At 37.8% G+C, this 27993-nt stretch overlaps 2 protein-coding genes across 8 annotated transcripts in view; one reads left to right on the forward strand and one right to left on the reverse strand.

Annotated features, from left to right (window-relative positions):
* SSX2IP (SSX family member 2 interacting protein) overlaps nt 1-26133 on the forward strand; it is a 51611-nt gene extending 25478 nt beyond the window's left edge. For 2 of the 5 annotated variants that reach the window (XM_084874420.1, XM_084874423.1), the window contains exons 3-14: nt 39-208; nt 666-878; nt 6077-6187; nt 8771-8906; nt 10678-10753; nt 10835-11012; nt 13069-13219; nt 15670-15812; nt 16166-16336; nt 19251-19365; nt 19740-19902; nt 23786-26133. In XM_084874420.1, coding sequence (XP_084730546.1) covers nt 39-208; nt 666-878; nt 6077-6187; nt 8771-8906; nt 10678-10753; nt 10835-11012; nt 13069-13219; nt 15670-15812; nt 16166-16336; nt 19251-19365; nt 19740-19902; nt 23786-23960 — 1802 coding nt within the window. In that variant the 3' untranslated portion in view covers nt 23961-26133. Of the gene's footprint in view, nt 1-38; nt 209-665; nt 879-6076; nt 6188-8770; nt 8907-10677; nt 10754-10834; nt 11013-13068; nt 13220-15669; nt 15813-16162; nt 16337-19250; nt 19366-19739; nt 19903-23785 lie in introns of all 5 variants that reach the window. The other 3 variants (XM_084874421.1, XM_084874424.1, XM_084874422.1) reach the window with 2 other exon arrangements.
* DNASE2B (deoxyribonuclease 2 beta) overlaps nt 1-27993 on the reverse strand; it is a 684289-nt gene that overhangs the window by 499280 nt on the left and 157016 nt on the right. The gene's annotated exons all lie outside the window — the stretch shown is intronic.

The following is a 27993-nucleotide window of genomic DNA, read 5'->3' on the forward strand; positions in this document are numbered from 1 at the left end:
ATTTTAATATATTACTTAAGTGCCTTTTATTCTTTCAGAAAGCAAAAATATCTTTCAATATACCTCAGAAACAAAGATGTCTCCATCAAGTCTATACTTACAAAAAGTGCTCTGTTCTTCAATACCTTTATCAAAAAATGTGCACAGTTTTTTCAGTGCCTTCTGCACAGAAGAGAATATTGAACAAAGTATTTCATATCTTGATCAGGTAATGGTGTGTTTTTGTGTTTGTTTGTTTTTTATAAGAAGCATTGGTATAATCATGTTCTATAATATTGAAGTTATGAGAACACTTATCATTGTAAGTATATTGTTGTGCATTGGTCCAGGACTTGTATTAGGTTTGTGGAGACCTTGGTGATCACCTAACTAGATACAAGGTAAGCATTATCTGGAGCAGATTGGCCTCCCATCTCCCCGGGGGCTCCTCCACTGGGAGTCTCACCCTTATTTTACTGGTGAAGAGACCTGCATGCCTCACTCTAAGTGACTGCAGGGCAGAGACAAAAAGAGCCCCGTCCTCTCAATTCTTTTCTTTATGGTATTTACTGTGGTTTTTTTTTAATTGTCACAGAATAGTTTTCTCAGAAAATATGTCTACCTTTTGTTTTCTTTACTAAGTTGTCTGGTAACCAACTTTTAGAAAAAACGTTTTCTCCTACCAGGAATTGACTACTTTCGGTTTTCCTTCATTATATGAAGAATCCAAAGGTAAAGAGACAAAGAGAGAATTAAATATAGTTGCTGTTTTAAACTGTATGAATGAGCTACTTATTCGTCAGCGGAAGAACCTTCTAGCTCAGGAAAATGTGGAAACACAAAATCTGAAACTGGGAAGTGAAATGGACCATCTACAAAGCTGCTATGCAAAACTCAAGGTAGAAATTATACCAATCTGAATTTAAATGTCATTATTATGTAATTTGATACTATACATTTTCTTAGGCTTTATCACATTTTAGAATTAAAATTTTTTTGTTTTGGGTTTTTGAAACAAGTAATAAAAGTGGATGTAAAGTGATTTCTGCAAATCCACCATACTGCTTCCTAATATCCATATTGACAACAGTGATTCCATGAACTGTTTAGTGACTTGCTGAGTCTGTAAAAGTTAGCTTAGGAAATATTATGTCTGAGAAAAATAAATAAAGATTCCCCCACCCCATTTAGTCTTGCTTAATAAAGTAGATGCTTAATTTACAGAAATCTTATTGTGAGAGGCTGCATCAGTTAACCCAAGAAAAATATTCTAGAGGGCATCTGTGCCAAAGTTGCTAAAAAGCTCAGTAATGGAAACAGGCCTCACGGCCTCTAGCTCTAAGAAGTGTCTGGGCTCTAGAGAAGACCACAGAAGAATGCTTTTGCAAACTTGCTTGTTTCTCTGAACAAAGGAAATATTTTCCACAGGGCCATTGACCTGCTACATTAAAATACAGAAAATTTGTTGCCAGCTTCTACTTTGCTTTCATTTTTTTATTTCATTCTTTCATTTCATAAAAGTCTATAGAGGCCCAGTGCACAAAATGGGAGCACAAGGGGGGGCCTCCCGGGGGGTGGGGGAGGAGGCTCCCCCTCAGCCCAGCCTGCACCCTCTCTAATCTGGGACCCATGGGGTGTGTCTGACTGCCCTCTCACAGTCCTGGATCGCTGGCTTCTACTCGCTCACCTGCCTTCCTGCTTGGTTGCCCCTAACTTGCCCCCCTGCCAGCCTGATCACTCTTACTGCCTCTGTGTGCTGGCCTGATAACCCCTAACTGCCCCCCTCTGCCAGCCAGGTCTCCTCCAACTGCCCCCTCCCTGCCAGTTTGGTCACTCCTAACTGCCCTCCTCTCCCCACTGGCCTGGTCACCCCTTACTGCCCCCCTGCCATCTTCATCACCCCTAATTGCCCCCCTCTGCTGGCCTGGTCGCCCCTAACTGCCCCCCCGCTGGCCTGGTCTCCCCACAAAGTCTGCTGTTCATTTGTTTGGTCGTCCCTCACTACCTCCCCTGCCATCTGTGAGGGCATGAGGGTCAATTTGCATATTACCTCTTTATTATATAGGATTCTTTATTATTCATTTATTTGAGAAGGAGAGGAAGAAGGAGTTCAAAATCACAGTATAGTGGGAACTTATATTATGAAGGATGTAATAGAATCAATCCATGGCAAAAATATTTTCTAAAGATGCTACTATTTTGGGTTTCCTTATTTGAGTGTGTGTGTGTGTGTGTGTGTAAAAGTTTTGAATCTGCATACTCCCAGAAGATCAGCTTCTCTTTAGTTTATCTCCTATTGGTCCATGCCTCTCTATTTTTCTTCCTCTACTCCCTCAAGAACAGATAACAATTTTTTAAAACCCATGCCCAGCCAAGCATGGCTCAGTGGTTGAGTGTCAATTTATGAACCAAGAGATCCAGTTCAGTCCCCATTCAGGGCACATGCCAGGGTTGCAGGCTCGATTCCCAGTGTGGGGCAAGAGGCAGCCAATCAATGATTCTCTCTCATCATTGATGTTATCTCTCCTTTTCCCTTCCTCTCTGAAATCAATAAAATTACCCTATATAATAAAGAGTAATATACAAATTGACCATCACTCTAACACACAAGATGTCTGCCCCCATGTGGTCAAAGATGGCCACCCCCATGTGGACACAAGATGGCTGCCACAAGATTGCCAGCAGGGGAGGGCAGTTGTCGGCCATCGAGCCAGCAGGAGAGGGCAGTTAGGGGTGACTGGGCCAGCAGGGGATGGCAGTTAGGGGCAATCGAGCCAGCAGGGGAGCAGTTAGGCATTGATCAGGCAGGGGAGTGGTTAGGGGCAATCAGGCAGGCAGGCAGGCAAGCAGTTGAGAGCCAGGAGTCCTGGATTGTGAGAGGGATGTCCGACTGCCAGTTTTGGCCCAAGGAATCAGGCCTAAATGGCAGTCAGACATCTTTTGATGGGTCCTAGATTAGAGAGGGTGCAGCCTGGGTTGAGGGACACCCCCTGCTCCTGACCCATGCATGAATTTCATGCACAGGCTTCTACTGTTTAAAAAAAAAACAACCCTCAATATCTTGAATCTCCAAGCTCAGTTGGAGAGTAACAGAATCTCTAATATTTGAAAATCCTTTAGTAGGTATTGCACAATACTGAAGAGGCCTGGAGTGGCCTATATGTGAACACTGGGCTTGTTTGGTAATTGATTTAGAGAAGCATCTTAGCTCCTCAGCAACATCTGCCCATAGAAGCCCATCAGTGCCTAAAGCTAGTTTATGTTGTCTTCTAGCTCATGTGCAGTAATGACAGTATGTTCCCTCTTTAATATTTTTAGATTTTCGTATATCCTATATGCCTTAGGGATAGAGATTATCCAACTGTGTATCTTGGCAGATTGGGGAACTGAAGGGGGGCGGGCAGGTTTGGAGGGCACAGATGGTTCCCTCCAGGCATATTAAAAGCCTGCAAGTTGTGATTCTACTTTAATCTTAATCAGAGATACCTATAGAATAGGGGTGTCGAACTCAATCAGAGAAGGGGCCAAAATCTAAAATCCAGCCTAAATCGCGGGCTGAATGGTTTACTGAACAGTCATAAACTGACAATGTCATAAACTGACAGCGGAGTGCAGTGATGACAGCGCGGTGCGGGCCACATTGCAAGGCCTGGCGGGCTGGATTTGGCCCGCGGGCCTTGTGTTTGACACATGTGCTATAGAAGGTATAATGAATTGGACTGAGTCAGAGTTTTAAACCCTAGGTTAAGATTTAAAACTTTTATATCTGAGCACTATTGGCCAAGTGTCTTATAAGTAGCTGTTGAATGATTGCATGTTATTGGTAATTTGGATCTATTACGCCTTTTCTCTAAGAAGTAATAATATATTAGGACTACCCAGAGCATGGAATATTTTACAGGATACCTTCTAATTTAGAATTTGACCTGGATCAAAATCAGGTATTTTGGGTCAGCTGTGGACAGAAATGTGTGTTCAGTGGGAAGAGTTGCTGATCTATCTTTGAAGAGTTTCTAGATCTAGCATATAATTCATTTAATTTGTTGAGCAAAGCCAAAACCAGTTTGGCTCAGTGGATAGAGCGTCGGTCTGTGGACTGAAAGGTCCCAGGTTCGATTCCGGTCAAGGGCATGTACATTGGTTGTGGGCACATCCCCAGTAGGGGATGTGCAGGAGGCAGCTGATCGATGTTTCTCTCTCATCGGTGTTTCTAGCTCTCTATCCCTCTCCCTTCCTCTCTGTAAAAAATCAATAAAATATATTTAAAAATAATAATTTGTTGAGCAAAATTTATCGAGTATGTATTAGGCATTGGGTCTCAAAGATGAGTGAACCCAGCCCTGTTTGCAAGGAAATTGTAGTCCAGGGGAAGGAGATATATGAACCACAGTTATTTGCTTTACTGATTATTCTTGGTGGTAACAGCACTATACCTGAGATTTGAAGAATGCATAGAAATTTGCTAGTGTTTGGAAAAGACATTTTAGGCATAGCATGTAATCTCTATGAAAGCATGGAGGCATTGGAGCACATATTACTTTCAGGGAGGCATATAGCTCTGCAGGGGCTGAAGTATATGACGTAAGAGAAAGAGTGGTAAGCAGTGAGGCTGGGGTCCAGGCCTCATATGATGTGAAAGGCATTGTGCAGAATCCCAGAGGCTCCAAGGATTATAAACGGGGAATATATCGTGTAAATATCAACCTAGCAGTAGATGGAGAAATTATTGTGGAGGGACTTCTGTTTGGAATGGAAGTGATGAGGAAGTCTGGTAGAAAGGACACTGTAGCATGCTTAGCAGTCCCTGACCATAGAGATTCTGGATTTGAACAAGGTAGTGTCAATGGAGATAGTAAGAGTGAGATAGGAAGACAACTTAGGAGGTAGAATGGGTAGAATTTCATGAAAAGTTGAATTTGGGAAATAAGTTGTGAATATAAGATACCATTCAGGTCTCTGACTTGAATTTGCCAAGGACGGTGGTATGATTCACAAGAAATGCAGGAAGGCAGTGTAAGATTTACAGGGAAGACGATGAGATCATATAGGGTGTTGATAGTGACCGAGGGAATCTGTCATTTGACATATGGGACATATCAACTGGCCCACAGGCTGTAAAGTCAGCCATGCCAATATTTTTGACAACCTTAGAATTATCCAAGTTTAATAGTCCTACATCTCTGAATCTTCTTGAGATCCATTGTGTGAAAGTCGTTATTTGTGTCAATTATGACATAACTTGAGTGGCTCTGGTATTTTATAAAGATAAAGAGAATTTTGATAAATGCTTTAGTGGCTTCATGCATAACTTGACGCAGTTTCTATAAAAATGTGCAGAATGAATTGAAAACGGACATCTTGTTCATACTGATTCCAGGATGGCTGCCATTTCTCTCTGGGGAAATCTTCAGTTTACTGCCTGCGAGGGAGAAGTGGTGGCACGTGGTGGTCCCACCCTCTCTGACCTGAATTGTTCCATTCTGCTTGCTCACCAGGCTTCCTCACACTTAGCTCTGAAGCATTTTTGGCTCTTTCTCAGAGTGTGCTATAGAAGGGTTAAAAAAGTGTTAAAAGAGAATTTAAAAATTATTCAGTGGAATAAAATGCTCACTATTAGAGTAAGGCAGTGTTTCCCAAACTTTTGACATATGTGTACCCCTTCTATAATTTTCACAACGCTGAGTACCCCTCGTACTCACGAGAACGTAGAATTAGGCGCAGCTAAGCACGGTGCAGTGCATATCCCCACCAAACTCCGGTGCAACGCGTACCCCCACCAAACTCTTCCCGTACCCCTGGGGGTACACTTACCACACTTTGGGAAACACTGTTTTAAGGGATCAATTTTGAAGCTCTTTTGAATAGACATAAAATTTTGCTACATAAATTAGATAAAATTTGATATTTAAATTTAAATAAATTGTAGGACTTATAGTGTCAAGTTTTATAAGTGCTTTAAAAACATTTTGTGTACCTCTAAACTTCAATTGTAGTGAACAAACACTAGTATGTATAGCTTGTTTTTACTAATCTTTTAAGGGTTCACTTGTTCTGAGGCTATGTTAATTGTAATAAAAATTGCACATGAATGTTGTAGGAACAACTGGAAACCTCCAGGAGAGAAATGATTGGGCTTCAGGAAAGAGACAGACAGTTACAATGCAAGAACAGGAATTTGCACCAGTTACTGAAAAATGAGAAAGATGAGGTAAGTTGTCAATTATAAAGTTTAAGGGATTTTTTTAATATAATTTGAGGTGAACATTAGAGCCACTTCACTTTAAAACAAGCGAGGACAATTTATTTATCCTGTGTCAAGCTGTATGATGGACCTCTATGTACAGTATTGGGTCATATTTAACTGTGGTCAGGAACCCTCTCTACAGTCCCCCCTGCCAAGTGGATCCATTTGGATTACGCTTGTTAGTCGTAGCTCGTGGCAACCAACGTCCTCTACCACCCACCCTGGGTGCACAGGCACCATCACTTCTTCTCTGGCCCACAAATACAGATGTTTATTGTCTGCCACACCTGTACTAATATCAAGCCTGCTACCTTTTGCATTCTCTTAAATATTGACATTGTTCATTCAGTCGAGCAATTAATTGATTAACTGAACACAAGTTATTGCTTAAAAACACAATTCACATTTAAAAATCTAGTTTATGGTGCTAAAGGTGTTATAATTCTAATCTCATTTCTATTTTAGTGATTACTTAGTATTTGGATCTATAGAGTTAATGCATTTGAAATTATTTTTAAATTTTATGTAAGAAGAAACCATTGTTTTTATTTGCTGTGCAGTTTGATCCTTGACCATGTGATAACTAAAAGCAGAATACTTAATATAATTTCAGTGTTGTATATATTGTTTTAACTATAATTAAGGGCAATTAGGGGAGCGTATTTATTTAAGGACCTTGCAGTGATTTAGACAATTATTTTACCATATTTGATTATTTAATAGTACATTTAGTAAGTGCTTAATGAAGTATCTTAACCATAAGGTTGCTTATATATTTCCTTGAGTTCTCAGAAAATTTTGACTTAATCTGTTGATTACATATAAGTGATTTGAAAATAGTTCGCCTTCAGTAAGGATTAAGTTAAGCATGATCATCTTATAGCGGGTATTAAGGATGTCTGTGTAGCCTGGCTGGTGCAGCTCAGTGGTTGAGCATTGACCCAGGAACCAAGAGGTCACTGGGTTCAATTCCTGGTCAGAGCACAGGCCTGGGTTACGGGCTCCATTCCCTGGGGGGTGAGGTGTGTGTGTGCAGGAGGCAGCTGATCGATGTTTCTCTCTCATTAATGTTTCTATCTCTAGTCCTCTGCCTTTCTCTCTCTCTCTAAAAGATCAATACAAACATATTTATATATAAGAAAAAGGAATGTCTATGTAGCCCTGGCCAATTTTGCTAGTGGTTAGAATGTCAGCCCAAGGACTGAAGGGTCTCAGGTTCAATTCCTGTTCAAGGACAAGTACCTCGGGTACAGATTGGTTCCCCAGCCCTTGTAGGAACCAATCAGTGTGTCTCTCTCACATCAGTGTTTTTCTCTCTCACCTCCTCCATCATCCCTTCCTTCTCTCTCCCTTCTCTCTCCTTTCCACTCTCTGGAAGTCAATAGAAAAAATATACTCAGGTGAGATTAAAAAAAGAAAAGGGAAAAAGAATATCTATATAGAATAGAACTTACTTTCCATTAAGGGCTGCCTGAGAAGCCATAGAAGAAATGAACATTTACCACTAGTGTCCGGCATTTAATAGATACTTAGTAAATGTTTGAATCAGATTCTGCTGTTTGTACTTACTCTAATTTGAGAACTGTTTATGGTCAGAGAAAAATTAACCTGTTTATCTGCTGCCATGAACTGAACCATGGCTAATTTGCCTTGTCACAGGTCGATAAGGAATAAAATGTTCAAGTCATTCATATAAGGAAGTCATTACAAATGATCAGGTGAATTTTGCTTGTTTCAGATGAAGCTTTAATTACTGTAACACTTCCATAAATGAGGTTCTGGCTTCTAAGTGATCAAGAGTCATATACGCAGGGTGAAAAGTATAGAACAGCAATTTCCAACCGGTGTACCACAAGGATTTTTAAAACATGCAATACCTGACTACTTTGGGGCACTGACCTCTTTTCCCTTAGATTGTCAAGTAAAAAAAGTGCAACACAGTAGTAGCCACCCAATGTGAATGAATCAAAATTACACTCATTTTTTGTTAGATCAGCAGAAAATATATTTTGGTGTGCTACAGAACTTTAGTAATTAGTTGATGCGTGCCATGAGATGAAAAAGGTTGAAAATCATTGGTGTAGAAGATAATTTAGAAAGTTAGCAACAATGGAAATTTCAGAATAAAAAAGAAAAGTTTGATGGGATTCATTTAAACAATATTTTATTTTAAAATATATATATATTTTTTATTTCAAAGAGAAAGGGAGCTGGAGAGAAAAATAGAAACATCAGTGATAAGAGACAATCATTGATTGGCTTCCTCCTGCATGCCCCTCACTAGAGATCAAGCCTGCAACCCGGGCATGTGCCCTGACTGGGAATCGAACTGTGACCTCCTGGCTCATAGATAGACACTCAACTGATGAACCACACTGGCCAGAGTGATTTCCAGTGGTTATGGAGAAGCAAGAATAATCCTAGATTATTTTTAAAACTATTTAATGGGGAAGTGAATGCTAGGACCTTTTTTCTGTTTTGAATTTGTGAATTTTAATTGGGTTTATCAATCCTAAAGGGACACATTTGATAGAAATTATTTTTCAGGTACAAAAATTACAGAATATTATTGCAAGTCGAGCTACTCAATATAATCATGATATGAAGAGAAAAGAGCGTGAATATAATAAACTAAAGGAACGTCTACATCAACTTGTTATGAATAAAAAGGATAAAAGAATAGGTAAGTGCCTGGCTAAGACAGAACAAGAGGAATAAATAAGCTAAAACTATGTAAGAAATAAATGTAAAAGCATTGAGCACAATAATTTCTGAAATGTTATATAAACTAGAAATTGAGGCAACTGGTAAGGGAAAAAAGAGTTAATTTTGCTTTGCTTATTACTTGCATATAAGAATTGCATTTCTTGTTAACATGGTAGGTGTGGGTTTATCCATAGAGGAGAAATAAACCAGAGGACACACACTAATCTTCCATAATAAAGAACCAATAATATTAAAAATCAGGATCAGTTGTTTAGATCAGTAGAAGTATGTTTTTGAGAATATAGTTCATCAGACCAACAATTTGTCAGTTTGAGTTCCTTTAAGTTGAGTTGTGCATTTTGAAACAACTATTCAAAAGGATGAACTATGAAAGTTATGTTTATATTTGTGTGGATTAGTATTTTTTAACTTATAATTTACTTCATGACAATATATGGGTAATTTCAAGTAAATAGCATAGATTGAGAAGTAGGTCTACACATACACAAATGTAGAGCTACACAGATAGTTTTGCTGGCCTGATAAGATCCCGGGGACAGGGAATCTGTGTATTTACTTATTGAAGCATGGTTTCTAGCGGACAGTAGGCTGTCCTGTAATCTGTATTATACTGTCGTACCCCTAAGCTGTCTTTCTAAACTGAACTTGGACTTGCATACAACAGCAGATGTTTCCAGCTGTCACCTGGTGGGCTCTGCCTACTGCCAGCCAGCAAATCAGTGTTGACTGTATCACATGCTGTATAGCAGAGGTGTTGCAGTTTTTCAAAGATTTTATTTTTAAAATCATTGAAAAATGAAAGTGTAATAAGCAAAACAAGGTTGAAAATCTCTAGGTATTCTGAGGTAATAAATTTAAAATTGCACTTGGACACTCATTGCTTTTTAAGGTTGGTTATGTTGTGTTCATTTATGAAGGAAATAAAATTAAAGGATGAAATGCTAGAAGTATAAAATGTATCACCTAGTTAGAGAAGTTGACTAAAAATTTTACTTTGGTAACAAAGCCCTTATTTTATGGGGGGTCTGGCTGTTTTACCTTGTCCAAACCTAGTTGGAAGTGACAGGTTCATAATAATTTTATCAGTTCTAAAATGACAACTTACTCTCATCATTTTTATTATGTCAACTGCTCCGTCTCCATGTGGTACAGAGACGGAAGGCATTAATGCTGGCACCGGGCCTTCCTTAATTGACTCCTTTATCGATGCTGCTGCTACAGGGCTTGGCAAACTTCTTCTGTAAAGTTCAAATACTAAATATTTTTGGGTTTATGGGCTCTAACTGATTCATCTCTGCCAATGTAGCGCAAAGGTAGCTATAGACAAAATATAAGCAAATGGTGTATCTGTGTTCTAATAAGACTTTATTTATAAAATCAGGCAGTCAATATGTAGGCCCTGATGATAACATTAATGATAATAAGATAACATTTATTAGATATTTGCTGTGTTACATGCTTTAGCATTTCTTTTGTTCTTCACAACTTCTCGTTGGTGTATACTTTGATTATTACCTGTATCAATGAAGAAACAGGCTTGCCAAGATCTCAGTGCTTATAAATGATGAAACCGTAATATGAAATCTGGGCTGATTGAGTCCAAAACAAATTTCATTCTATATACCAGGTTGACTTAAGTCCCTGATGTATTATGGAATATATTAGGGTTTTAAACACTTAAACATGTGTGGTGAGGATTGGTTTTATTTGTGTGTTCTTACTTGTAGCTATGGAAGTTTTAAATTATGTGGGGAGAGCTGATGGAAAAAGAGGCTCTTGGAGGACTGATAAAAGTGAAGCAAGGTAAGGTCCAGTTTAAATTGATACATTTATCCAGACCCTTCTTTCTATGCTACATTTTCATACTGACAGTTTCTTTTTCAGGAATGAAGATGAAATGTATAAAATTCTCTTGAATGATTATGAATATCGTCAGAAACAAATCCTAATGGAAAATGCTGAACTTAAGAAGGTTCTTCAGCAAATGAAAAAGGAAATGATTTCTCTTCTTTCTCCCCAAAAGCAGAAACCTATAGAAAAAGCAGATGATAGCACAGGAACTGTAAGTGGCTCTTTCCTTTCGGATTGCTAATTAGAACAGTTGAAGCAACAAATAGGTATTCTCCATGGAGACACTGTTGGTATTTTGGACAGGACACTCTCTGCTACCAGTCACCATGACAACCAAAAAAATGTCCCTGTTTCCAGACATCTCCTGGGAAATGATGGAGACTATTTTTTTTATGACATAATATGTGCCAAACACTGTAATGGTTTTTATAAGCATGGTGTCATTTCATTCTTATTGTAATTTGATGCTTTTGATACTATTCAGGAATTATCCCCATTGTGAGATGAAGACACCTGAGGCACAGTGGTCAGCCCAGTGTTACACATGACGGAACCAGGATTTGCATACAAGTCCTTCCTCCTCCAGAGTTCATGTTTGTTACCACTGTGCAAAGTGTTCTTTAAACATTTTATTTCGATACTGTGTGCTTAAACAAGCTCTGCTTTTCAGAGAGTGAAACCTTTGCTAATGTTAGGAATCAAATAATCATTTATTTCATAAATATATTGATTGCACAATTTTCTTTTCCAGTCCCTGGAAAGAAAATTCTAAAAATATATTTTTTTAATATATTTTTGTTGATTTCAAAGAGGAAGAGAGAGATAGAAATATCAGTGATGAGATAATCATTGATCGGCTGCCTCCTACATGCCCCCTACTGCCTCCCTGAGGATTGAGCCTGCAACCTGGGCATGTACCCTAACCAGGAATTAAACTGTGACCTCCTGGTTCATAAGTCAATGCTCAACTGCTGAGCCACGCCAACAGAGCAAAAGTCTCTAAAAAGATTTTGACTTTCCCTCTGTCTTTGTCTGGGCTGCTATAACAAAGTATTGTAGACTGGTTTATAAACAACAGAAATTTATTTCTCGCAGTTCTGGAGCCTGGAAATCCAAATCGGTGCCTGTAGATTTGGTGCCTGGTGAGGGTGCTTTTTTTTGCTGCAGATTGCTGACTTGTACATGGTGGAAAGAGAGTCGGAGAACTCATGGGTCCCTTTTCAGTCTGTAGCCCGACGCTCTATCCACTGAGCCAAACCGGTTTCAGCTCATGGGTCCCTTTTATAGAGGCACTCATCCTATTCATGAGGGCGCTACTCCTGACCTGAGCAGCTCCCAAAGACCCCACCTCTAATACCTTCCCATTGGGGTGAGAATATCAACATATGAATTTTGACGGAGCACAACATGCAGTCTATTGCATCTGCAAGACACTTTTTGAGAGAGACACACATGCAGAGAAGTCATAATTCTATAGTTATTATAAAGCCATAATGGGTTAGTGCAGTGTGTAAAAAAAGAACTCATTTTCCTACTGGCTCCCCTGGGAGACCTTGACCTCTGCCATCCATCACTGACTTCAGACTATTGATGCAGTTCTTCAGACTCAGGACCATTTTATGTAGATTCATATTAGTATGACATGCTCATTTTAATATCCTTTCTGTATGTGCTTTATTCTGCTTTGGTTCTAATTGATCATGTGCAATAATTGAGTGTTACACTTTCCTATGATATAATGTCTTGGTAGAATTCACAAAGAAAAATAACCTTCAATTTTATTTTTAAAAATTATATGAGAAAAATAGAACTAACAGTTGCTTTGGAGATTGCTTTTACTTTGGAGATTATTTTACAGGTTTGTTTAAGCAGCGTAAGATTGGAGATCAGTTGATCTAACTTTACCTCACTTCTACTTCTTGGCTGTGTGACATTGGGCAAGTTATTCTTTCTCTAAGCCTGAGTTTGGAAGATTAATTAACATGTGAAAGCATCTAGCACATTAGAGAGGTAGCAACTTTCTCACACAGCTCTATGATGCTGATTGCTAACTATTTGGGTTCAAATTCAGGTTTGAAGAGACCTGAATTGGGGGATTTCTACCTTCAATATTAATCGCTTTTTCTCAAAATACTTACGTTAATAACTGGGTCATATATGCTTAAGATACAGCACAGAAATGATTTTAATAAGTAGTTGACAGTGTGATTACTGCTGCGTATGTGCCTAAAGCCATTTTAAGATACTGGTCTTTTTATCTCTTGTAGGGTATCTCTGATGTTGAAGAAGATCCTGGGGAACTGAGCAGAGAGAGTATATGGGACCTTTCCTGTGAAACTGTGAGAGAGCAGCTTACAAACAGCATCAGGAAACAGTGGAGAATTTTGAAAAGTCATGTGGAAAAACTTGATAACCAAGGTAACTACTGCCTAAATGCATGCAAAGTGATGAGTAGTGAAACTCAGTACACTTAATTTGCAGTCATGTAAAAGCCAGTTTGGTGGTTTAAAAAGCAAGACTGCCTACTTCTAATCATGAGGTTGAATCTCACTGAGAAAATGTAGTTGGCCTCCAGAGTGCCTCTTTCTCTGAAAAGAGGACGTCATGATTCATGTGCTCTGAGTGCACTTGGATACAGTGACCAGTCTCTACTAATCCTGGAAATCAAGAAGCAGTAACCATCATACATACACATATGAATCTTTTGCTTATTCTAGATATACGCATCTAAGATCCTAATCACTTTTATTTTTTTTTATTTTTTTATTTTTTAAATATATTTTATTGATTTCTACAGAGATGAAGGGAGAGAGACAGGGAGCCAGAAATGTCAATGAGAGAGAAACATCGGCCAGCCGCCTCCTGCACATCCCCCACCGGGGATGTGCCTGCAGCCCACGTACATGCTCTTGACCGGAATCGAACCTGGGACCTTTCAGTCTGCAGGCCGACGCTCTACCACTGAGCCAAACTGGTTTCGGCTAATAATCCACTTTTAAATTGTTTTCAAAATAATAGATGTTCAATGTATTTGTGTCAGGGAGTCTGAAAGTAGAATATCTAGGTCTCTGTTCCCTATATGTAACACTTAACAGTTCTGTGAAATCTTTTTAGACTTTTCTCTCTGCATTTGCAAAATATTTATTTAAAAATATATACACACACACACACAAAAAAAAAAAATGAATATTTTAGACATCGTTTCCTATCAGTACAGATAGTATAGATAGATTTACATTGATGAATATATCCTTAATATTTTGTATTTATTAAAGTTTACATGCTTTTAAATCAAGAAAATTAAGTTTCTGCTCAATAAGTGGTTTATTTTTTAAAAATTATCCTAAATTGTCAAAAATAACAAACCCAGTACCAGTTGTCTTCAGTAATAAAAAACAATCAGCAGGCTGAGTGGAGGGGATCAAAGCGGGTAAAAAGAGGCCATCTGTAATACTTTCAACAATAAAGATATATTTAATTAATAAATAAATCCTATACAATAAAAAGCAATATGCTAATTAACCATCACTCTGCTACTCCCACTAGCCATGCCAATCAGGAGCAAGTATGCAAATTAGCCCAACCAAGATGGCTGCAGCCATGGAGCGAGCAGGTGGCTTGGGTTTCCCCTGTAATGGAGGAAGCCAAGCTTTCCGCACACCCTGGACGGCCTAGGCCTCCACTCAAGGCTGCAAAGTTTTAATTATAGAAGACAAATAAATCCCAGATACCAGGGCCTCCACTTGGGTCGCCGGGGGCGTGGCTGGCTTGCAAACCACTCCACGCCCCTCACCCAGACCACCCCATACCCCAAGGCAACCCCCACCCTGATCCAGGACATCCTTCAGGGCAAACCAGCCACTCCCACCTGTGCACCAGATCTCTATACTATCTAATAAAAGAGTAATAAGCAAATTGATCATTACCCCAACACACAAGATGGCTGCCTCCATCTGGTCAAAGATCCTGCCCACATGTGGATACAAAGATGGCCACCACAAGATGGCCAGCAGGGGAGGGCAGTTAGGGGCAAACAGGCTGGCAGGGGAGCAGTTAATCATCAGTCAGGCTGGCAGGGGAGTGATTAGGGGGTGATCAGGTTCGCAGGCAGAAGCGGTTAGGGTCTATCAGGAAGGCAGGCAGGCGAGCAGTTGGGAGCCAGCAGTCCTGGATTGTGAGAGGGATGTTCCAGATTGGAGATGGTGCAGGCTGGGCTGAGGGACCACGACCTCCCTCCCTCTGTGCATGAATTTCAGGCACCGGGCCTCTAGTAAATAAATAAAGAGCAATCAGCAAACTTATGTAAGTACCAAAATGAATTGGCATGAGATTTTATTGACTTGGGTGAGTCTTCATTGCCTGTTAGTAAATAGCAAGTATGTTTGGGCTTCCTGTTTGTTGAAATCTAAACCAGAGAATGAGATTTGTGGCACTGCAATGATCTTTGAAAAAGTGTCAAAAGAATGTAGTTTATGCAGGTCAGTTATTTTTCTCTTCTGTGAATATAGATTGTCCATTTTTAATTAGGACATAATCTTGAATAAATATGGATTACAAAGTAACTGTTGACAATGAAGGTCTATTTGTGTGGCTGTCATTTAGTCCAAAAAGGGTGCCAATTTATAGTTATCATGAACTCCTTATAGTTGCTTTGCTTTTTAAAATTTTCAAGTGTTAAAATAATATAAATTTAACATAGCTTATAAATTTTTAAAGAACACAGGACAATAATAATCCTTCAGAAAAACCTATGCGATTCCCGAAAGTGAAAAGTTTTGAGAGCCTTGATTTTTAAGTGTATGTCCAAAAGACACCATAAGCTAAGTGGTGATTGTTAAATTTATGTCAAATTACTACTTTTATGTTAGTTTCAAAGGTACACCTAGAAGGTTTTAATGATGAAGATGTAATTTCACGACAAGACCATGAGGAAGAAACTGAAAAACTTGAGTTAGAAATTCAGCAGTGTAAAGAAATGATTAAAACTCAACAACAACTTTTACAGGTAAATGTGAGTTACTTTTTAAAGCGATTCTTCCTTGAGAAAGACCAGAATGTTACTGAATCTTACTAGATTTTATTTCTTTATTTCATAAGCTCTGTGAAACTTATGAAATAAGTCTGTGACACTTGTCTGATCTAAGGTCTCTGCTTCCTAACAGGTAGATTTCATACCATTGCTTAGTGGGTGTTGGCCAGTTAGAGTAGAAGCATTTGGGGAGTGGCACACTTCAGTCGACATTCTCATTCTTCCTCATTTCTGTTCACCCCCTCAAGTTTAACCTGCCCTCCCTTGTTTCGTTTCAACTTGGTGGAGGGTTGCAGGAGCCCTCAGGAACTTACTATTTTAAAATCTAATAGCAGCAGCTTGCTACCACATGTGATGACGATACCACTTCACTGCTGCAAGACTGTTATTTGTTGGAAGAAAAGGAGCGCCTCAAAGAAGAGTGGTCCCTATTTAAAGAGCAAAAAAAGAATTTCGAAAAAGAAAGACGGAGCTTTACAGAAGCTGCCATTCGCCTAGGATTGGAGGTATTTTAAACAATTGGCTTTTCCTTGTAGAGCTTTTGAGAATTGTAGGGAGGCCTCAGTAGAATGCATCTAAGTTCTGTGTCGTCTACAAGTATTTCATCAATAACTTGAAATGAAAGAAATACTAAGCATTGGAACTATAGAGGGATATCTTTTTGCCTTTACCAGATTTGGGGATTGAAAAATAAAAAAATAAATAAAAAATAACAAAAAAACCATCAACTAAATATCCCTTTTGGATTAGTTTTCTACTATTAAGTGTTTAGCTTCACAAGAGAGTTCTTTTGGGCATATGTCATCTGTCCACTGTCAGTAGTGTCAGAAGACAGTGTAAACAAGAGCATGTTTTTTGTTTTGTTTTTATAAAAGGAAGTGTGGTAAAAAGTGAAATTCCTTCTCCTTCCGGGCCATCATTTAGGGATTTGGGCCTCCCAGTTAGCAGTTTGGACTATTGTGTATGCATGTCTTCAACTTGTGGTTTGTTTTTTTTTACCCAGCAGTGTATCACCTATAGATTTTCCTTTCAACAATTATAGAAGTAATGTTAGAACATGGTTTAAAAATAAAATCAACCCATACACAAAGCTAAAAAGTGAGAAAATATCCTCCTTTTCCATTGCCAGTTTAATTCCTCAGAGGTAACCACTGTTACAAGTTTCTATTTGTCATTCTTCTGGGAAATATACTATTTTAACTTTAATATATTTCAGTCCATTGATTCCCCACTATGAAAGAGGAGGCATTTAGTGTGCTTATCTTGACTACCGTCTATACTGTTCCTTACACCTGGCTTCTTTATAATATCGTTACTTTTTACACTAATTTTTTAAAAATTGCTTTTTCTGAGTAACCTTTTTTACTTTGAGTAAACAGTTTAATGCATCTACTTCATGTTTGCTCAACTTCAGACAGCATTAGTTTATCCTTGCAATGACAGAAGGCATTCTCCTAGTTACACTTACTCCATTCTGCTTGCCCCTCTCTTCCCAAGTGATAATTATTTTTCACTGTCAAGTGTTACCATATTCATATTCTGCCCTGTAATATAATCCCAGTGAAGTACTTTGTGTAAGATTAAGACTTAAAAATTATAACCTAGGAAAGAATATTGATAACATAATTGTCTAAATATTATTTATTTTGTACCAAGTAATATGTTTGGACACATGGAAAATCTTCTGTATTATGAAGACTGCCACCTGGAAGAGTGTATCGGTGTGGAGTCAATGCTTTGACTCAGACTCAGCCGTCACGTTTCTTCTATCCCAATCATTGACTGGTTGCCACTTGAATGCCCCCACTGGGGATCGAGCCTGCAACCAGGCATTTGCCCTGACCAGGAATCAAACCGTTACCTCCTGGTTCATAGGTCGATGCTCAACCACTGAGCCATGCCAGCTGGGCCCCATGGCTCTTTTTGCCTGAAGATATACCATATTTCTTTAGGAAATTTTTCTTCTATGCTGTATTTTTACCTCCTTTGATTTCTCTCACATCCTGGAACTTTTACTAGACAGATGGTTATCCTTCTGAATCAATTGACTTTATATTCTGAATTTGGGGATATTCTCTCCCTTTATCTTGTGCATCAGCAACCTGGTCTTCAGCATGGTCATTTTTATTATTCTCTTCATCCCCTGAGTTTTTATTTCAGAGTTTATCATTTTAGTGTTTAATTTCTTTACTTCTTTGTTTTTTTTTTGGTATAGCATTGAATTATTTTATAGGAGTTCATAAATCTGTCCAGTAATTTGTATTATGAATTTTTTGTATCAAACAGTTTTAATACATTGCACATAATTATTTTTTAAGAAAAACTATTTCAAATATATTGCATGTAACAAACATTAATATTTCAAAAAAAAAAGGTTTTAAATATAATAGAAATAATCCTGTTATTTATAGATTTTTTTATATTTCCTACAACTTTTGTAATATTATACTATGTTAATACAGTTTTGGTAATATATTTAAAATCTGTATTATGGTTTTTAAAAAATATTTTTTTCTGTCCTAAACTATCTGTTATCCATAATCATTTCTCTTTGTCTTGTTTTTTTTTTTTCCTCTTATGCTGTTAGTTTTCTTCAAATGTTTAGTGATCCATTAGTCTATATTAATATTTATAAGTGAAAAACTATATACTGTTGGTCATTTTAAATAGCAAATTGTGAAAATTTCATCAATAGCTATCATTCTCAGAAAACAAGAACAATTGGCACTAGCATTTTCTCTGTTTTATAGGATCACTTCTGTTTCTGAGCCCATCTCTCCCTCACCCCCAACCCTACTCTGAGATGCTCTTGCTACTTTGATGCCACTCCCAGTTCTCTGCTTAGGAATCCCTTTGCCTGTGGTCACTAGAGGATGGACCAGAAACCTGAGTGTCTGGGAGAATATAGTTTAGGATTCCGAAGCTGTGCAGAAGGGGGAGGTTTGACATGCGCCCCCTTGTGGTGTAGTGGTGCTGCTCCTGCTGGTAGAAGGTTGGAGGATGACAGCAATGCTTGATAAAGCCTTACCTCCCTTTCTCATGTGATTAATTTACAATGGGTATTTTTCTGTTGTTTGTGATTTTATATTTATAATGTTCTGTATATTCAAAAGTTATGCTCATATTCTGCATGTTTAAAAGTTATGCTAATATGCTATTTTTGCATTGTCCACTTGAACTTATTCAAAATTGATGTGAAAAAATAGTGACTAGTTAGTTTATTAGATGAAAGGGATGGCTTTTTATTTTTTAAGCAATTTTCTTAAATAAAATTTTTCTTAGTGTTTTTAATTCATTTGACTTAATTACATATATGGTAGCCAGAAAGCAAACACAGATAGCTAGAGAAATCATGTAAAATGGAAACTACATCAGCATTGAAACATTGATCATATTTCTTTGGTTTGCTTATTTTGACAGAGAAAAGCATTTGAAGAAGAAAGAGCCAGCTGGTTAAAGCAACAGTTTTTAAATATGACTACTTTTGACCACCAGAATTCGGAAAATGTGAGACTTTTCAGTGCCTTCTCAGGAAGTGAGTATTTCATAAGCTTTTTAATCTGAAAATGCATGTAAAAATACTGTAAATTATTAATATAAGACTTTGGAGGGCACCAGTAAGAGCTTTCTAACTAAAACTAAAAAATCAACTTTAATATTTTATTTACTGAGTCAAATGGGAATGACAGGAAGGCTGTGTATTCCAAAGACAACTTTTGTTGTGTAATAATGTCAAGTTTTTGAAAATTTACTACAAACAGAAATATTTTTAAAACAATCCATTTAAATGTTTGTGACAAAGATTACAGGACGAGCTAGACTCTAGTTCTGTCTCACACCTTACTCAGAACTACAAATAATCCATCATAGTTAACCACCTCCACTATATTGCCTTTTTTTGCCCCACAGGTTCTGACCGGGACAATCTTACAGTGCACTCAAGGCCACGACAGAAGCCCTACAGGGTGTCTAACGGGTCTCCAATTTGTACCTCTAAACTCACAAAATCTCTTCCTGCTTCTCCTTCAACTTCAGACTTTTGCCAGACACGTTCCTGTGTATCTGAACATAGGTATTGGTCATCTTCTCACATATACATAACATCGCTAGAGTTGCATTGCTAAGGAAAAGTTGGCATGTTTGTAATATTAGCAATAGTAGAGGGTTTGGAGAGGAATTCAGTAGATGGATTCATTCATTATGCAAATATTTATTGGGTATCCATTATCTATACTATAGTTATAGACAACTATTAGGCATCAGGAATATAGTTGTGAACAAGGCATATACAGTCCCTGTCTTGGAGCTAAATGATATAATGTGATTATTTTTTTTTTATTTATTTATTTTAAAATATATTTTATTGATTTTTTTACAGAGAGGAAGAGAGAGGGACAGAGAGCTAGAAACATCGATGAGAGAGAATCATCGATCAGCTGCCTCTTGCACACCCCACACTGGGGATGTGCCCGCAACCGAGGTACATGCCCTTGACCGGAATTGAACCTGGGACCTTTCAGTCTGCATGCCGACGCTCTATCCATTGAGCCAAACCAGTTTCGGCTAATGTGATTATTTTTATTTCTTATCTAAAATTCAATTTAAAATATAGTCTTATTTATAGGAATCACTTAATATTTTAAGTATTTAATTTTATTAACTAGAAGAATATTGTTTTGAAATTTTTTGTAGAGCACGTATTTAGAGTTTCTTCTTGTATGCCCGTTTCATTGGTGTTGAAGGGCAGAGCACTGCTCATTCTGACTGGTAAAGAGGGTCAGTGCCCAGGATGATGGGGTTGAACAGCTGTCCCCCCGTCCCAGGAAACCCACAAACTGCTATTAACTAACATTTTGGGATAGTCCTCTAAGGTTGTTAAATTCATTTTCTAAGCTCTAATATCAATTCTTTAGCTCACATCCTATTCCAAGATTAGCTTTGAACTAAGCAGCTGGACCATTGCTAGTGCTGCAGAGGACAGAGGGAGGTGGGGCTGTGCGGGAAAGTGCCGGCGACGCTGTCCTCTGAGAGGAGGAGACGGCCCAGGGCCTGCCAGTGTGGAGGCGCCTTAGGGAGCTGCACACACGGGCTGTGGTGGTGAGAGGCTTGTGTGGAGCACAGTGCTAAAGAAGGCAGTAACTTTCAAAGAAGAATTGTTAAATAGATGAATTTTAAAACAAAAAAATGAAGCTTTTAAAAGTACAAGACACTCTAACTTAAAGTTGAGTTTTGAAAAGATGAGGACTAAGTAATACTGGGCCAAAGAAGAGCTGAGGGCCCTCCCAGCAGCAAGTATAGGGACCTTGAGGTGGACACTAGTGTGCTTGTGGATGTGAGTGGAGTTAGCAAACAAAACCAGGGGTCATATCCTTGAAGGCCCTGGGTGAGTAGGTTGGGATTAAACGTTACTATGTGTAAGTTCAAATATATATAAATACTAGAGGCCTGGTACATTTGTGCACTCAGTGGGGGTTGGGGGATGTTCCTCAGCCCGGCCTGCTCCCTTTCGGTCAGGGCATATGCCTGGGTTGTGGGCTGTATCCCCAGTTGGGAGCATACAGTAGGCAGCTGATTAATGATTTTCTCTCATCATTGATGTTTCTCTTCCTCCCTCTCTGAAATCAATAAAAAAAATTGTTTAGTCTGTATTTGTAGGTCAGATATTCTAAGGGCAATGCAAAAGCATTCAAGACTTTTAAGCAGGAGAGTGAGAAAAATTAAGTTTCAAAAATATTGCTCTATATTATATAGGAAACATTCTCAGAGCCAGTGATATTAGCTGGGAGACTCATGAGGCATTAGTGGAGCAGAGGGGAGAGATAATAGTAATGTGGATGAAGGTCGGAACATGAAGGTAGAAATGTTTAGATTTAGGATATATTTTACAGTTAGAGCCAAAAGATTGACTGATGGGTTGGATATGGGAAGTGAATGTTTATTTAATCTATAATAAAAATAATGTAAGCTCAGAGTATTTTCTTACACAGGATGTTATTGAAACATTGAGATTTGATAACTATATATATATTTAGACATAAGTTCTAGTTACCACTTACAAATAATAGTTTTTGTATCTAAAAGAAAACATTGGATAGTTTCCCCAATTACTTTTACATAATTTTTTTTAGTTGTGAAATATTTACATAAATATTTCTTGATGACATTGTTTTGTCTTTAATAAAAGTCCAATATTTAGTACCTACGTTGTAGGATGTTGTGAAGTTAGGTGTCAATATATGTTAAAGTACTTAACTTAAAACAGTACTTGGTCCATTGTAAACCTTTAGTAACAGGCTATAAAAATAAATGTAAACATAAGTAGATTATAAAAAGGCTATTCTGTTTCTTGTACTCCAAGGTTTTGCACTATATATCAGTCACATAGAAACAGAATTTTGATCTTAAATTTCATTAAGCTATTCAGTTACTGGCCTCGGAGGATAAAACATGGGAGAGAGTTCTGTAAATGGCTGTCAGTTGCAGCTTGATGTAGTTCTTAAAGTTTTATTTTATGTGATAAATTTGTATTTTTGCTCCTGAAGCACCTTGGATCTGGGTTTTGTAATAAGTAAGGTTACACCAAAGTATTTGTAGCAGTATTTATAGCATCCTCATTGCTCCTTCACTGCAAGATGGAATTATACATAAAGGCTGTGCCTGGGTTCCATGCAAAGTAGCTCTGTACTATAATAAGTTGGAGATTTCAGTCGATCATTGACCTTATCTGAGATGGCAGAGATTCTAAGGGCTGAATGATACGCAAGTAAGTTACTTAAAAAAAAAAAAAAATATATATATATATATATATATATATATATATATATATATTGTGTGTGTATATATATATATATATATATATATATATATATATATATATAAATTGATTTTTATAGAGAGGAAGGGAGAGGGATAGAGAGTTAGAAACATTGATGAGAGAGAAACATCTATCAGCTGCCTCCTTCATGCCCCCAATAGGATCAAGGCCACAACCCAGGTACATGACCTTGACTGTAATTGAACCTGGGACTCTTCTTCAGTTCGAGGGCCATCGCTCTATCCACTGAGCCAAACCGGTTAGGGCCTTAAGCTACTTTTTTAAAAAACAATTTTAATTATGTTTTTTTAACTTTTTATTAAAGCAAGTTAATTTTTTTTAAGTTTACCACATTCTAAGATTGAGTTGGTAAACCAAAGTCAGAAAATATGAACATTTAGGAAAAAATTTTTATGAAAAAAGTTACATAAGGTACTCACTTGATTGTTCATTGGTTCAACCCCGTAGATTTGAAAGTGATCATTTAACTAGATGTTGTTTGTTTTGAGGCTGGTTGCAGAGTATATCTTTCAGATTGTATTGCTGACAGTGGAAGCTGTGTCTGTTTTCAGACAAGAAGGTTGTTATCGCCTGACAGTTAATTGAGCACTGTTAGTGCTTAGTGCATGCTAACTCGTTTAGTTCTCACCCAATCCTATGAGATAGGCTGTGGGAGCTGAAGAACAGGGAGGTTTAACTTGCCAAAGTGGTCTAGCTGGAGTCTTTACATGTGTGTAGGCTTTCGTTAAGGATCTGTGTGGGTGAATGAATGGGTAGATGAAATTGAGCCTGAACAAATGGACAAGTACTGAAAGAAGCCACAAAGAGATTAGAAAATAGTGGCAGAAAGATGGGGCTATGAGAGACACTGGCTTTCAAAACCCACATGCTCTCTGTCTACCTTGGGCTTGGTGCATGCTAAGTTGGGCAGTGTGCTTTAAAGTTAGACTAAAGAGATAAATAAATATGTGGATAGGATAAAAGTGAATTAGGCCATTTTAAAGATTCTTTGTTCTTGATCAGCATGTCCTCAAAATTTACTCAGCATAGGACAAGGAATCAGTCAGCCTTTAGACATTGAGGTATATCTAAAATATAGGAGCAGATGATTATTAAGACTTACGTTTCTTTCCCCCTACAGTTCAATCAGTGTGCTAAATATGACTCCAGAAGAGACTAGACCTAATCAGGTTGGAGGAGAATGTGCAAATCAGAAATGGAGCGTGGCATCGAGGCCTGCATCACAGGACGGGTGCTGTAGTGAGTGCTCCTGGACCTCCACAAATTCTCACGTAGAAAAAGATGGCTTACCTTAGCCATGTGGACTGGAACTTTTTTCATTAATATGTTCATCAAATTGCACATCTAACTTGAAACAGGGTGTGTCATAAAGTTGGTCATCTCTCATAATTTAAGATGGTCTGAGTTGTTTGTTTGGACTTCCTGTTCTTCCCCCAAAGAACTAAAATGTTAAATCTATTTAAAAGAATATATAGGTTCGGATATGTATTTTTAGTAACAGAAGCATCTGGTTCTATGAATAAAGGAATGTATAGTGTTTGGAAACAAAAGCACTAGAGTGAGTTTCCTCTTAAAGGAATTAAAAATAGCACTTTTAGTAAACAGGCTGTTGTAAATGTTTTACTTTTGTCCCATATATAGTTGACATTGAGAGTTTAGCCTTTACTTGAATGTATACTGTAGATTTTTAACAAAGCAAGTTCTATATTTATTATGTTTAGTGTGATTTGAAATTTTCTCTTTCATGTTTTAAATAAAGTGAAATTTATGTTTTGTACATAGATATACATGATTATGTTAAGAGGCTTTAAGATCAAAAAGTTTTACACATTCATAATTATAGTATTTCATGCCAATAAAATTTTTATTAGTGGGATTTTGTTTACAAGTGTATTAGAGCTATTGCCACATTATGCTTAAGAATTTCTTGGACTCATCTGAGCAATAAATACTTAAAAGGTATTCCATAAAGCTCATTCTTTAGATAATTAACATTACTGATATACATTTTTAAAAGACTTCTACAGCATTTGATTTTTTAAATATATGTAGGATATAATTTTTCAAAGAAGTATTGATTATAGAGTAATAGAGGCAAAACAACAAAAGTACCTTTGAATAAAGCAATTTAAGACTATTGGCTCCAGATATTTGGATAATAGGAGACGTTAAGATATTTAAGATGCTTGGATGGTGATATTTTCTTTACTAGATGGGTACCAGTACTACACCAGCTGTACCAGCTAAGGCTTTGTATACGTAGTTGTCAATAATTTTTCAATGATGCCACTAATTGTTAAGGAATTCTGACAATGTACAAACGTCAGATTTTATCATCCAGATGTTTTCTGGACAGACTGGTGTCATGTCATTTTCATAACTGATTGCATTTTTCTTCATATATGTTGTTATTGATAGTAGTAATAATAATACATGCAGACCTAGGCTCTTTCCAGGATTCTCATCAAAAGTTTAAGTGCCTAACCTTATTTGTCTGTACTTAGAAGCCTGAACAGATCCCATCCTTGCTAGACATTGTAATTCAGGCCCATTTCGAGCAGTTCAAACACTAACATATACTCACCCTGTATGGGCTGAGTTCCATGTTGCCTACCTTATTGGACTTGTTGGTAAGCGTGGTTTTTGTGGGGAAGTGTATTCCGCGGTGCATGGTGAGAAGTGCCCTGGAATCCAGTCTTGGCCTTCCCGGGTGGGTGGAGCAGGAGAGGTTTTGCAGTGTGATCTCTGAGTCCTGTGGGCTGGCAAGCCCCTTGTGTGAGTGCCCCATTGAAAAATCTAAGTATGTTGCTCAAGTAAGTCATGCTCTTATTTCTAGATTGAATTTAAAATAAGTATGGGTCATAGAAGACTAATAAATACATTTTTCCAGGTGTTTTTCCTTAATTTTCTTTTCAATTTCATGATTAAGCATTTATGAAGTCCCTGCTGTATGTCAGGACCTATTTCTACATCCTAGTCCATGGGATCGGCAGACAACTAAGCACACTCCCTGCCACTGAGAATCTGGGAGTTGAGTGGAAGACCAGCTCTAGAAGCCAAAGTTATAAGAACAATGATAAGTGCTCCTCAGACATTGTCTGTTACTAACACGTGGACTGACCTCATTGTTCTGCGCCAGGGTTTGTATAACAGGGATCCTGCAAGGCTTCCATTCCAGTCAGTCTTGGCATTATGTCCTATGGGAAGTACTACAGAACTGATATGTTATTATTTTGTGTTTATTTTGTTTTCAACAAAATTTTGACCTGCAAAGCAGGATAAGATTTTCTGCCCACAACAGAAAATCTTTGTTTTGTTATCTAGTAGACAAAGTACTTCTAAAGGTTTGGGTCATGTAGATAAGGATAATGAAATGGGTTATTCTAGTCATTTTCTAAATACAGTGTTTTTTCAGTCTGGATGTACTAGTAAAAGTGGAGTGGACTATTGATTAAATTCTTTATTTTCAGAAGTTTTGACAGTCTTGGTCCCTGGCATATGTCATCATACGTTTAGCGGAAATAAACAAAATGCTCTATAAAAAGGTAAAAAATTGCTTGATTTGTATAAAAACTTCCACTTGGCTAGTTAAGATTAAAAAAAATTTTTTTTAACATTTACAAGTAAGTAATTCTGGGCTCTTAGGAGTTATTGTAATGCCAGTGATTCATAAAGATCTGTAAGATTAATTATTTTATGTTCAGAAATATACTCAGTATGATGCTTAACACACAGGAAATACATAATATTTGTTGATGAGAAATATAAAATGCTAATGAAACAAATAGCACATCACTTTCTTGGCATAAAAGGGCCATAAATTTCAGGTTAAAACCCAACTTTTCTCAGGAGAGTATGAACTTTTGGAGTATATTTCCAACCCTATGTAGCTTGGTTTCCTCCAGAGTTTTAGGATAGACTAGGCCATGGTACAAATAAAAAAACACACAATTGGTGTGACTATAGAAATTTAGTTCTTGTTCATGAAATGTTCAGTATGGACTGGGAAGTCTGCACCATCGTTGTGACCCCTGGGACACTGGGCCCCGAAGCCGTCAGCGTCGGGAAAACCAGGGGGCACGTGGCTGGGTGTCAGAACCTCGCCTGAGGAGGCATGACTTCCACCTTCATTGCTTCACTAAGATCGTGGGCCTGCGGCCCCAACCTAACTAGAAATGGCTGGGAGAGAGAACAGCTACTTGGTGACCGATGACAGCGTTAACATGTCGTAGTTAATGCCTGATAGTTCATCCATTCAGTGACTTATTTAAAAAAACAAAACAAAAGAAAAAGCAACAGTAAAACTACTCTGCAAGGGATTTATTGCTTGATTATTAATGGCTTCAAATATCCTTAATTCTTGTAAGGAATATATTAAGACTCCTTTACCTTCTCTAACCTTTTCATAATACAAAGTTTTAAAATGTTCCAGCGGTAGTTTCACACAGTTACTAAAATATTTTACAATGCATAGAAAACACATTTCCTTTTGATCCAATAACTGTGAGAGATTATTAACTGATTTTAGAGCTGGTAACAGACTTCAGATGTTGTGATGAATCCAGTCACATAGCTAGTAAGTGATAAAACAAAACTTAAAGCCCCAGATGTGATTTCTAAATTTCCAGTGTGGTCCAGACTGCTACAGTGCCTTTCAGACGGTTTTCAAATGATATTGTTCCATTCTTAACTCCTCATATGCCACCCTATCATCTACACCAAAGGTATTTATCACATAGTCCATGTGTAAGACTCGGCCTTGTTTTATGATGGTTACTATGGCAACTTTATTCAGAATTGGACCTAATCCTGACAAGATTAGGACATTAAGGCTCTCACTGAAATACTAGTTTAGTAGTAAGTCATACTCTAAAGGCCACAGAATGATCCAAGATACACCTGGACAGCCTGCTTGTTCTGCCTCGGCAAGGTTAGGTGTCACCGTGGCCCTCTGTGACTGCAGTCACAGTGACCACTTGGTTTTGTCCAAAGGTCCAGCAGCTTTCTATAGGCAGTCACCTCTCTGCTCTCAGAATTGAACTGTCTTAATCACCCTTCAAATGTTTATTGAGTACCAGGTTAGGACTGCAATGCTAAACGCTAGTTTGTGAGTGGTTTCTCCTCCACCTTTTCTAATGTTTAATCTAGATCCTTTTGTTGTAGTAAGTCATGGCCATGAATATAACGGCTTTTTTGAGCCTTTTCCAGTGAATCATTGAGCCTCAGAGTGGTCCTGCAGACCCAGAGAGGTCTGGGCTAGATACTGAGTTCTGGGAATCGAAACATATGTGGTTATTAAAGCTAGTACTGGCCTGGTGCACAAATTTG

Source organism: Pipistrellus hanaki (genome assembly GCF_964339955.1).
Source record: "Pipistrellus hanaki genome assembly, chromosome: 2".
Lineage (NCBI taxonomy): Eukaryota > Metazoa > Chordata > Mammalia > Chiroptera > Vespertilionidae > Pipistrellus > Pipistrellus hanaki.